This window comes from Melanerpes formicivorus, unplaced genomic scaffold (assembly GCF_026170545.1).
Source record: "Melanerpes formicivorus ecotype bairdi unplaced genomic scaffold, bMelFor1.0.p_v2 SCAF_17, whole genome shotgun sequence".
Taxonomy (NCBI): Eukaryota; Metazoa; Chordata; class Aves; order Piciformes; family Picidae; genus Melanerpes; species Melanerpes formicivorus.
Genome location: NW_027142369.1, coordinates 6,473,532 through 6,486,582, shown reverse-complemented (window position 1 = coordinate 6,486,582; position 13,051 = coordinate 6,473,532). Strand labels below are relative to the sequence as shown.

General features: G+C 42.7%; 1 protein-coding gene across 1 annotated transcript in view; it reads right to left on the bottom strand.

The window, feature by feature from the left end:
- RIN3 (Ras and Rab interactor 3) overlaps window positions 1–13,051 on the bottom strand; it is a 61,960-nt gene that overhangs the window by 6,617 nt on the left and 42,292 nt on the right. Inside the window, exons 6-8 of the mRNA XM_068148803.1 lie at window positions 10,553–12,031; window positions 8,007–8,315; window positions 25–156 (exon numbers count right to left, since the gene is read on the bottom strand). Coding sequence (XP_068004904.1) covers window positions 25–156; window positions 8,007–8,315; window positions 10,553–12,031 — 1,920 coding nt within the window. The remainder of the gene's footprint in view (window positions 1–24; window positions 157–8,006; window positions 8,316–10,552; window positions 12,032–13,051) is intronic.

Sequence of the window (13,051 nt, the reverse complement as noted above, 5' to 3'; positions counted from 1 at the left end):
ACAGTACAAAACACTGTGCTCTACCTTCCCCTAGCTGCAGAGCTGGGTCCATGAGCTCCATCATGTACTCCACATTTAGAAGGACTTCAGTCAAGTTGCTGCGAGCCAGCACATACATAAGCACGGGGAGGAAGTCATCTGCACCATGTGGTTTTCCTGAGCAAAGAAAAACACAGAATGGTCCAAATAAATTCACCTCAAAGATACATCCATACAACAGCGACAGTTCCTCATCCAGCATTTCCTCTGCAGACTTTAGCTTACATTACCTGAAGAGTTAAAGCCTCAAAGTACCAACAAAGAAAAACTCTGGAAAAGGGAAAATCAGTTCACTTGAATAATAAGATGATTTGCTTCAAGTCTAAAATATAAACTTGAAAATTTTTAATGAGCTCCATTTTTGCCGTTCTTTAGTAACTGGAGAAAGAGACACAGACAAGGGATGATTCTTGAAGAGTGCAAAGGCTGTCAAGTCTGGCACTCTGATTTGACACTGCCATCAAGACTGCAATTCACATTTTCAGTATTACTAATACATTTGTCTAGATGTATTAGAGGTATTTATTCTCTTAGGCTCACTCTATGTTCAGGACCAAAGAGCAAAAAATAGAATTTGAGACTTTTTTGGGACTGAGGATTTGTGTGTTTATGTTCCTTCAGAAGGCAAAATATCGCACTACATGTTCCTAATTAAAACAGTCTCCCAAGAGCTAGGATCTGAAAGGAAGCATCTTTCCAGCCATAGTGCCTAGCTAAGAAAACAAACAGCCTTTCACCCTGGACTTAGACAGTATTTGGACTTGATATGCAGCAGGTGCTACAGGAATGGATCCTCATGGGCTCAAGGTTTCCTGTGCTTAAAACATTCATGTCAACAAAGTGATCTTATATTTAATCTGTAAAAACTCATTGGAGACTCTGAGGGCAAAAAAGGGTACATGTAAACAGTCACCATTATAAATAATATCTACTTAGAATCCAAATGTAAGCTTCAGTGCATATACAGCAAAGAACACAAGGACTTTTCTTATTTGAAAGATGCTTTCACTTTCTATCAACATGTCAGAAACTCGTCATGGACAACCTGCAACAGCAAAGTGCTTAAGAGGTTTCCCAACATTCAGGGCTAACCATTCTTTCTGATCTAAGCCCAGATTGCTTTCATTCTGAATGCGCTCCTTCAGAGAGTGGGCAGTTTTCCTCAGCTGAGCAATTGGATGTATTGGTCTCACAGGACATGTGTGTCTCATTTGAGAACATGTGCCTTACCTCAAAGAATCAGAGCTACCTTTGATGTAGCTCTGGTGAAAATATGGTCTAGCCATTTTTGTCTCACAGTTCACATGCCCTTCCATGGTAGGGCATAAATTCCCATTTATTAAATGTTCCCACTGACACCTTTCAAATCTTTGCCATGAGTCAAACTTCCTCTTTTGTGATTCATAGATGATGCAAACTCTCCAGCAGCAAAGAAGGATACTCTTTTGAAGCCTCAAATAAACATGAGCTTAGCCACTGAATAAATAAAGAAATGGTATGGCTTTAAAATAAACTCAGTAATCTATCTAGTGAATAGACAGTTGATGCAGTTAAAGTGTTGGAGGCTGAGACACAGACAAGGCTGTAATTCAGTTTCTTTCTAACAGACTCCACACACACCACAACATAGTTTGTTTAACAAATACAGGATTAACTCTTTCAATTGTTTGCTTTATTATGGCTGCCTTTAGATTAATGACACAGCCTTAGGCCTTCAACCAAACTATTAAAGGACTGTATTGTTTCATGAACATCTGGATGGACATTTTGTTTGTCTGTTGTTGCCTTGGCTTCAGCTCTGTGAAAGGTCCAATTCATTACTGTCATATGTATTATCTTAAAACAAGCAGCTTAGCATTACAGCTATTTAATATTGTTTAGCAAAAAGAGATGATACAATAGACATGAAAATGTACTACCAAAGTTGCATGGAGAAAAGCTTTGTTATCTTTTTGACCTGAGTAAATAAGATGCTAACAGATTTGGTTCTGTATACAAATAGTGTAAAGGAAGATGAAGTAACAAAGACTTTGCTAGGCTCAGTTTTTTTCCCTTCTTCAGAACCTTTTTCTTTATAAAGTAGTAGTTACTGACCAGTGGCATGGATTGGGTGCTTCTGATTTCCTGAAGGCCAAGGGATTTCCAGGGCAACACCAACAGTAAAATTTTCTCTTCCCTACCACTTTATTTTCATGAATAATTGATGTTGTGTCTGTTAGGATATTCAAGAGCTGTTTCACAACATGAATTCCTATCCACTGGGGGTGGTGGTGGTGGGAAAGATGTTTTTATTTAGTAAATTGTCATTGAAAGAGATCACCAACCAGCAATGGTCTGACTAGCCAGCACACAGAGCATAAACAGAAATGTGGAAATAAACAGTTCCATGCTTCTAATGCCAACTGAGATGAAAGTTAGAGGACATTTTTCAAGACCTCCTCCAGAATATTTCTATTGGCTTGAAGTGTTTGTATGTACAAGCAGGCACTGAGTCAATTGTCAATTATTTTTCACTGCTGCCTGTCTCATTTCTATAAGCTAATTTAGCTGCTCTGCCCACCAGCCCTTGTTATAAACATTTGTCAACTTTAAGTTTCATAGAACTATTATTGGAATCCCAGCTGTTTATATGGCTTAAATATGAAAATCTGGTATACAGTTTCTTTTTGATTAATAAACTCTGAGTAGGGATGTCTGACTGCAGTAATGGAGAGAGTATTCATTCTCCATAAGATGCATGCTCATAAAATGTATAAATTACTAAACATCATTTTTATCCACTTGTGGGAACATGAACCCTGATTTTTAATTACCCACACCTGTAGCTAAAGCTGATGTTAGCATGAGCTGTAGGTGTCAAGGAAAATAAAGTTAATCATCAAGGCTCTGACTCTATGTGTTGCTACAACCTTGAAGTGTTTATAGATTTGCAGAATTGTTTGGGTTGGAAGGGATCTTAAAGATCATCTAGTTCCACATCCCCAGCCCTTTCCATCATGGGCAGGCATACCTTCCACTAGACCAGGTTGCTCAAGGCCTCATCCACCCTGGCCTTAAACACCTCCAGGGAGGACACATCCATGACCTCCCTGGGCAAACTGTTTCAGCATCTCACCACCCTCACTATAAAGAATTTCTTCCTAATATCCAGTCTAAATCTAACCTCCTAAAATTTTAATCCATTCCCTCTCATCCTATCACTTCAAGCCCAAGTAAAAAGTGCCTTCCCAGCTTTCTTGTAGACCCCTTTCAGGTACTCAAAGACTGATGCAAGGCCTCCCAGGAGCCTTCTTTTCTCAAGGCTGAAGAGCCCCAACTCTGGCAGCCTGTCTCCATAGGGAAGGTGCTCCAGCCCTCTGATCATCTTTGTGGCCCTTGTCTGGACCTGCTCCAGCAGCTCAATGTCCCTCTCATGCTGGGGGCACCAGAACTGGATGCAGTACTCCAGGTGGGGTCTCATGAGAGCCATGTAGAGAGGGAGAATCATTTCCCTCATATTGCATCCCAGCATATGGTTGGTTTTCTGGGCTGAAAGTGCACATTGCTGGCTCATGTTTTTTCATGAAATGACACCTCCAAGTCCTTCTCCTCGAGACTCCTCTTGAGCTATTCCTTGCATGGCCTATATTTCTGCCTGAGATTGCCCTGGCCCAGGTGTAGGACCTTGCACTTGGCCTTGTAGAACTTAATGAGACTCTCTTGGGCCCACCTCTCAAGCCTGTCCAAGTCCCTCTAGATGGTATCCCCTCCCTCCAGCATGTCAACCAGACCACACAGCTTAGTGTCTTCCACAAATCTGCTGAGGGTGCACTCAATCCCACTGTCCATATAATATTGACAAGGATAAACAAAGTTAAACAGCACTGGTCCTAGTGCCAATCCCTGCAGGACACCACTGGTCATTGGTCTACATTTGGACATTGAGCTGCTGTCTGCATTTCTCTGAGTGCAGCCATCCAGCCAATTCCTTATCCAGTGAGTTGTCCACCCCTCAAGTCCATACTTTTCCAATTTGTTGACCAGAATATGCATGACAGTGTCAAATGCTTTACATAAGTCCAGGTAGACAACATCAGCTCTCTTGCCAGTGTTGCCTAGAACAGGTCAGACATGATATATTGTGCCTACTCCTTGAAAGTGTCAAAACAGCTTTCTGCTGACTTCATATAGAGCCAAGGATAGGTGTCTGAGTGGGCAGGACTCTGAACTTCCCCTTGTTCTCCTGGACTTGAATGTCCCAGCAGGCACAGAGACTAGCTTAGACCATCAGACATCAGACCAAGTACAGCCCTGAGATGCCCTGTATCTCAGCCCATCCATGTCATTTCATCTATAAGGATAACAGATGCTGTCAGCACCTCAAATATGACCAGAAGCAGGAAGTACAACATTATATGAAACAATGCCTATGAACCAAGACACCTGAGAGTTTGGTGCTGCCCAGCATCCTGCAACCCACATGCCCTCTGTGCCATGAATGGCACCAGGGCACTAACCAGTGTCCATCTGGGTACTGCAGTAGGGGTGCTCTTTGTGGGCTGCTGCTTCCTGAGCTCCGCTTTCAACCTGGGGCAGAGCCAAGTTCTGAGACCTGCATGCCTAGTTCCATCTCTGGACTCTTACAAGAGGGGTCTATTTGCAGCTGACAGAGTTAAATCCAGCTCTGACCTGCCAGTGGTCCCAGTGACACTGGGACTAACCTTGTTTGTTCAAGGTGGTGTTGTCCTACTGCAGATATCACTTGCTTGCTTTATTTACCCCTCTTCCCTGCAGGATCAGGGAACATTTATTTCATAAATATCTATAAGAAGCTTAAAATAAGCCTTCTCTTCTGCCATCCTATTATGTTTATAGCAAAGCAAATACAACGTCAGCTCCTGGCTGGGATGCAGCACTTGGATGGAATGAGTATTAATTAAATACACGATTTAAAGTGACTGGAATTCTGCCCAAGCCTCCATAAAGAAATTACAGCCTATTTTAACACATTCATGCATTCTTTTCCATGTATATTCTAACAACCATCAGGCAGTGATGATGCTCCACATCCTGCTCCAACATTTTACAAACACTGCAATGACACCTAGGAGCAGCTCTTCAGTAAATATGAGTTTTAGCCTCTGTTTCTATCTGAGAAACCTGAGGTACAGAATGGTTAACTGAGATTTGTTCAAGATCACAAGAAAAGACTGTGAGCATCTTTCCACTCTTCAGCATTTTTCTGTCTCCTGCCCATCCCATACTATGGCAAAGTTTCTTTTATGGTATAATGGAATTAAGAGACTTAATACATTCAGACAGCATGAATCTATTGCAGAAACATATCTTTGACAGTCCAGAAGAATTAATTCTCATTGCAAAATTTGAACTGGCTCCTTAATTCAGATGTAGCAATTGTGCTAGCCAGACCAAAAAAAAACAAACAGTGCAATAATCTGTAGTCCCTCAGCCTTCACTAATAGTAACTTCTATGCAAATATTCTCTTCATAAGACAACAAAGCAAAACTGTTACGTTTAGCTTTATTTTCCTTCTCAGAAGTGAGTAGTGTGGTGGGATTGATCTTAGTTTTAGGAACCTGTAGCATCAGTTCTACACAGGCTGATGAAGTATTTAAGGTCAGTTTCCCTTACACAAATGAGCTATCCTATTAAATACACACTTCACGTCCATGCCTTTATCAAGTGCAGAGCCATTTAGGAGTGCATACTAATACTAGTGCAACAAGTATTCAGCTGTTATGTTCAACAGGGATGACAAACTTCACCCTAAAAGCTAGGGAAGAGAAAGATTCCAATGGAATGCACCTCTCATCAGTCCTTGTCTTCCAAAAGCACACTATGCAATACAAATTATTAAATCAGATGTTTAAGGGCCACTCACCTAGCCAACTCTATCACTAGTACTGAGCTGGCTTTGCACTGTAAGCTCCATCTCCCTGTGCAATTCAAAGATTCTCCAGAAAAAGAAGCTTCATAAACTTAGATAATCACAAGTTAAAAATGTTGCAGTAAGAAAGTTGTTCCTCTGTTCATTCCTCTTGAAACGCCTTTGAAAGTAGTCTCTTTTGTCTTTCTGACTTCCAGCTTAAGCTTAGAGCCCTTCCATGCTTGATTTTTCCTGCTCACAGACTGACCAAGCTTGGCATGTTTGTCTTACAGTATTTCTGCATAAACCAATGCCTGTTGTTGCTGTGCTACTTTCCTTTTCCATCAGTTCCCTTCCAGAGTGGCAGCTCCCATGTAGCACAGGGCTGTGAGCTGCAGGTTCACCACTGCCAGCACATACTGCACATACTGCAGATTTGCATATTGTTTATCACTCTGAAATTGTCACTTGTGTTTCTGATAGAGCAAAAAGCAGAGTTTCTCATTCTACACCTACCACACAATATGCCTTTGACATTTTGTCTGAGGAAAGGTATTTCTGAAAGATAAATAATTAGCAGGCTTTTTCTGCATAAGATCACAATGGTTCTGTATAAATGACATATGTACCCAACTTTTCCTGTGTGTATTGGGACATGCCTTCCAAATATAGGAACAGTCAGAGCTGGGATCTTGCAGCTCCCTGTGAGTCCTGCCTCTTACTTTTTCTAGTGCACAGATTTAAAAAATGCCAGCCAGTTTGCAGGGGAGGGGCTTGGTGGGTTTCCAAACTACTTCTTTTATTCTTTTAATACATATTACTCTTACTAACTATTCCTAGTATTTTTAGAAGGCAGGTTACATATTTTTTCATCATAGGTTACTGGTATTTGATCATATGTTGCTGGTATTCAAGTCTGCACAGAACTTGGAAAAGCTCAGTGAGACACTGCAGTGCTATCATAATCGTCCCTTTGGGTACAAATCACTTACTAATGCCACTGCCTACACTGAACATCTGAACCAGTACCTCTAAATTCCTTTTATAGCCACTGTTGAACTTATCAATATCACCAGTGGAGTTTGCCGTGAGTCATCTCACCCTGAAACAGACACCTACATCTAGCCAGATTAATCAGCTGAACTCATTGACTAAGTCCCCCATGTCTATAATGAGAAGCTAGACATGATGCCCATCTGTGGCCACCTACAGCTAGATGTAGCTGTAGATGAGTCCTACTTCAGTATAGATCTATATCTTGTGGTTGTACTCCGAAGTCTGCTAGGAGAAAGGCCTATTGACAAGCAAAATTGTCTTCCTTATTCCTTGTGATGAATCAGATCTGCAAGTTGATTGCCTTCAATTTGAGGAAGAAATGTTAGTTTAAACCAGCAGAGAGTCTGACCTATTCAGTTCATTGTGTACGTATCAGAGGGTTGAACTACAGGCAATTTTTCAGGCATGCAGTGTAAATTGCAACCAAACCAGAGAAATCCTTTCTTAAAGTGACCCAATACACATGGAATCAATCTAGGCTGACTTAAAAGTTTCATGGCTATTTCAGCAGTGCAAAGTTGGCCACTATCACAGGCAGAGTTGATCCTGAGAAAGCCTATACCTAGTTTTAAAGAAACTTGTCTGGACACCCTGGCCAAACCTGGACAGCTGTACGCGGGTCTCAATACATTGTGCTTTCATGGGGTGCCTGATTGAGATCTGAAATCATATTCTCAGGTCAGCTTATCCCACAATCAGCTTAAGGATAAGGACCTGGCCTGAGCTACCCAATTGCAAAATAAACTGGATAACACAAGTAGTTATCACATCACCAGTGTAATTTTTCTCACAGTCTGATTTTGGTCCTGCAGAAGCAGGAATTAGTTTTGTGTTCCATTTGCCCTGATCTTGGAAGTGGAGGGAACTTTCTAACTCAGCAGTGGGTAAAAAGGAGCTAAAAGAAGAACAGACTCTTGCACAGGAAGCCAAACACGGCCTCCGCTCTTCCTGTGTGAAGAGCACTGCCCTGCCTCAGGGCTGGATGAAAGCCTAAGAGGTCCTGGACCACTAGTGAGGAATACTATTCCCCTAGGAGTGCTGTACCTGGGTTTCCCTGAGCCATGGAGTCATAGATAAGTTTACAAGACTTCAGCAAGACAGCAATCTTCTTTTCTGGGGAATAGGTCTTGTGCATGGTTGTGAACTTGTGAAGGATCTTTTCCAGCACAACGGTTTCAGGCACGCTGGTTGTGATGCCAAGGTCAGTGGTAGTTGTGTTTTGTATCACGAGCTGGTTCTCTTTTAGCTGCTGTAAAGATCCATCTTTGTTGTGGATTTCTTTTAAGTAAGAATCAATGGCTTCTTTTAAAGGTTTCAGGACACACTTGTACAAAGCCGTCTCAGCAATCACTTCTGTATAAAGAAGGAAGAACACAAAAGTCCGTGGTAAAAAACAGAGCTATACAGGTAAAATTAAAACTCCTGTGAAAGCATGTGGTTAGCTGTTCATGTACTACTTCATAGATGAGTGGGAAACAGAAATTGCATCCCATAAAGTATTTCTTTTGTTACCTCCAGAAGTCCCAGATAGGTTTAAGATGAACATCAATGCAGTTTCTGCCACTGGAGCCATAGAAGAGATCCTGCTACCAGCAGTCCCTCCTTGTCTTTTCCTGACTCCTGGCTGTGACCAGCATGGCACAGGCAGCAGAAAAGACAGTGGTGAAGAGAGAAGAGGAGTCTTAACTAACTGTGCTTCTGTTCACAAGCCCTGGCCTTACAGATGCCCAGATGGGATTCATCCCGTGTCCCTTCTAACACCTCCCTCTGACCTTTTCAAGATACTCACTTTGGGATGGTATTAACTGCATCTTCAAAGTGCCCCGATATACAATAGCCCAGGGGGAAAGGATGTTACACTTGATGTTCTGAGCATGTCTTCTGTGGGAAGTGTTTATAGACATTTTACAAGCTCCTCAGTTTTATTCTGTTCTTAAACCCCCAGATTTATAAAGTATTTGGTTTGGAGTCACCATCCCTGGAGCTGTTTAAAAATAGACTGGATGAGGCACTTAGTGCCATGGTTTAGTTGATTAGATGGTGTTGGGTGGTAAATTAGACTTGATGATCTCAAAGGTCTTTTCCAACTTGGTTAATTCTGTGTTTCTATTCCTCTTTCTCCACTGTGACTGAAAAGGGGGTGTAGCCACCAGCTTAGAGGCAGACACCAATAACTGGTCAGAATTTTCTCACTCTTACTGCTCAAGTGACTCTAACTTACTGATACTCAAGTCACTGCTTATGCCACCTGTGGGTGAAGAAATAGTCTGTGTGAGTTCAGCATTTGCTTGCATTTGGTTAATATTTAGCAGGAGACAAAAGGAAGTATGAGAGACCGTGAGAAAGTCTGCTCTCTGACTCCTAGACACCAGAGCTAGAGGGACTGCAAGGGATCCTCTTGTGACCTTTGCACTAAGGCAAGAAGGTTGCTGACAAAAGAGGAGTTCTGCTCAGTGAGAAATGAAACAGAGGGCAGCAACCTTTATGTATCCAAATGCAATTATTGTAAAGAATCCAGAGAATCAGTCAGCCTGAGGCAGGACAGATTCAAATCTTGTCCTCCACAGGAAAAGACAGCCCTCCCTAGATGACTGGGATGTATTATCATGTCTAAGGAACTGCCAGTGAACAGGGCTAGATGTCAACAGGGGTGTCTGTGTGAAGATGAGGGATCCTTGCACACACAGAGCTCTACCAAGCAGAATAAGGACACTTCTTCTTTCTGCCTCCTCTCTACCTTCCCCAATCAACATTCAAGGCAGACTTCTCTGAGCTGACACCCTCTCTGCCTTGAAAAAATGGATTATTTGGACAAAAATTGCAGGGGTTACATAAAGTGCATAAGAAGTGAATCAGTATTTTCCCTTTCCTACCTATGTCAAGACATTGGTAGAAGGTTTGTTCTGCTGGGGAGACTGCAGGATCATATGAAGCTTTTTCTGGATGAGAAGTAAGTTAGCAAGGCATGCTGAGACCTACAGATGAATGCCTTTGGGTCCTGGCTCACTTCTTATCTAGGTCCTACCTAATACTGTAGCTGCAGCATCCCTGGAATCCCTGGTCACTTCTGTGATTGCCTATGTTCTGTTTTGGGGGTCTTCCAGCTCCCAGCTTGCTTTAAGCTGACTTCATGATCTCATATATAGCTCTGTGTTGGTTCCCAGGTCCTTAAGGAACAGTGTAAGTCAAAAGAGCACGTGAGTGCATGCATACTTTTCTGCTTGTATGGCTTTGATTGGGATAAAAAATCCTACAGCTCTTTGTGTATATATATATATATAAAAATGTATGTATGTATGTATCATATCTCTCATATGACTGAGAAACTCATATGTCTCTCTCACACAAACACACATCTCTTCTGCTTGAACTTCTCCCTTTAAAACATTCATAATGGGATCTTCCCCCTCATTGGTCTCCCATTTTTAGAGCTGCTCCTCCAAGTGCTGGCAACTAGCTCAATTTGCAGCCTTAAGCTTTTAGGACATGGGTTTATGATTCTGTAAAGCAGAACCTATGTCGGCATAATCCCATCTTCCTCCTCAACTTCCCAAATCCTGCCCGAGGATGAGTAAAGCGCAGTCACCTACCTAACTGTTCCTCAGTGTAGGAGGCTGGGTCTATCAGAGATTTTAACTCAGTGCTCTGCACTAAGTAACTCTTCAGCTGCGTCATCATCATTCGGATTTCTTGTAACATCTCTGTGCTGGAACTCTGCTTTGCCATCATCTCTAAACTGTACACTCTGTAGTCCCGCACCAGGTTGCCAAAGTATGAATCCTTGTCCTGTGCCAGCTCCACTATCTTCTTCTGCAACTTCCTGTCACTAGACAAAAAGACTGTGAAGACGTTGGATAGGCTTACAAGGGACAGCCTGTTCTTGGCCTTGCCCAAGATCACAGAGCGTGTCTTTTTACCAGAAGAGCTGCTGAGTATCTCCAGGTCATCCTCTGTGCTGCTGGTGGAGTAAGAGTCTGGCTCAGATGCTGATGCCTGAGCCACAGTGCTGCTGCCTGGGCCCTCCAGCGAGGAGTGTGAACCTTTCAGTTCAGCAGAGCTGACTAGCTTGCAGCCATGTCCCATTTCAGTCTTGGTGTGTGTGCAAATGGCACCAGTTTCCACTGTAGCTGAGTTGGCCTTGCACATTGCCTGTGCTGTGGCCACCTCCACCTCTGTCTCTGTTCTTTGCTTCAGCTGGCGGGAGCTGGGAATCCTTGGTACCTGGGAAAGCTTCTTTCTTCTCGGTGGTGGGATAGGATGTGACTTTCCTTTCTCAATGGCATTGCTTTGTATCTCAGGCATGCCTTCCTTCTTCGCTCCAGGTTCAGGCTTTGTCTCCTGAAACTGTGATGCAGCCCTTTCAGGAGCCTCCCCAGGCATTTCTACAGCCTTTTTGCATGGTGACCTTTCATCTCTGCTCTCTGTACTTCTGTCTTGTTTTTCTTCTGTCTGTTCTCCTTTCAGTGTTTCACAACTTCCAGGTTTACCCACACAGCTCTCCTCCAAGGTCTTCTCGCACAGCCGCCTCCGTGGGGGGACAGAGGGCTGGGAGCTCTTCTTGGGGCGCACTGCTGAGGGCTCATTGAGTGAGCAGCTCTGCTTTCCTTCTTTGTTGTCACCACCCTCGATTTTCCTTTCCTTAATGCTCTTTCCTAGTGGCTGAAGCAGCAGTTCATTTTCACAGACAGTCACAGGATCCTGCAAGAGCTTCAGAGAAGATTTCTGAACAAGAGTGTGAGAAGGTGGAGGTGGTGGGGGGCGGCGGGGAGACCTCCCTTCAGCAAGCATGGTGGCAGGGGGAAGATTGTCACTCACAGCATGGCTTTTAGGAGGAGGTACATCTGGAGGAACAGGATTACTGCACTCTTCTATAAAAATAGGATTTACAAACCACAGCCTGTCATTTCCTATTGACAGCTCAATTTCACATGAGCAGTGGTTTGTGCTACTTGCAAAACTCTGGGTAGATCTTAAACTGTCTGCCTGGGCAGTGCTGCAAGTAGAGTCTTTTGCTGGGTGGGACAAATCCTCTCTTCTTCTCCTGTGGTTTAAAGAGGAATCCCAGAAATCTGTCCAAATTAAAAAGAAAGAAAGAAGAATGAGAAAATGCTCTGAGAGAATTTTAGCTGCTAATGGTACGTAAAAGTCTTATTTTTGTTGAGAGAAATGGTACATAAGCTTTCACACCTCTGCATACAACAAGTGTGAAGAAAGTGTTGCCTGTTTTTCATGTGTGAGGTGCTTCAAACTGGGAGAACAAGCTCAGAATTTTCACCAGAAACCTCTTTCTTGCCAATTCTTGAGACTCATATAGTGAAAACTGTTACTGCTGTGCAGCCTATGCTGTGTGAGCAGGAAGGTACCAGTAATAAATATGAATGATTGTGTAAAGGGGTATATGGGTTGTTCAGTGATCACTGCCAAATAAAACTAGCTGTGGATACCTGAGGTGGGGTGTGACAACTCCAGGCAAGTTCTGTTTCCCTATTGCTGACCATGGGAAGGTGCAGGGCTGAGATAAACAGCCTGGATCCAACATGCACCAAGAGCACAAGAGACATCAGCTGAAGATGACTCTGCTACACAGCAAGCTCATGTGGTAGAATCAGTTCTACACAGAGGTCTGATCTTGTTTTGCAATACAATCAAGTCTGAAATACATTCCACAGTTTAAAATTAAAGTAATCATTAAATTTTATAGCTCTGGAAGACAATTATGCATAGCTATGCCCACTCTCTGGTTTGCATTTTGCCTTGACACTGCCTGCCTGCAGGTGTAAGATGGTGCAAAAGGTTGCATGCACAGGAGGGTTGTGTACCAAAGGATTAAAGAATAGTTAAGTACTTCAGTGACCAACAGTGACTGAAAAAGGAAGAAGGTGTTTCAGATGCAAGTAGTAATTTCAGTATGTCACAAACCTCTTATTAAGATTTGTGCTTGAATACCAGGTTTTAAAAATATTATGAAGTGTTTGTACATATTTGAGTAGATTCAGTATCACATTTAACCTTTTCCCCTTCTCCCAGGGAGGAAGGAAACTCACTCCCAGAGGTGAGATTTCAAATTTGTTTGCCTTACCAAACTGATT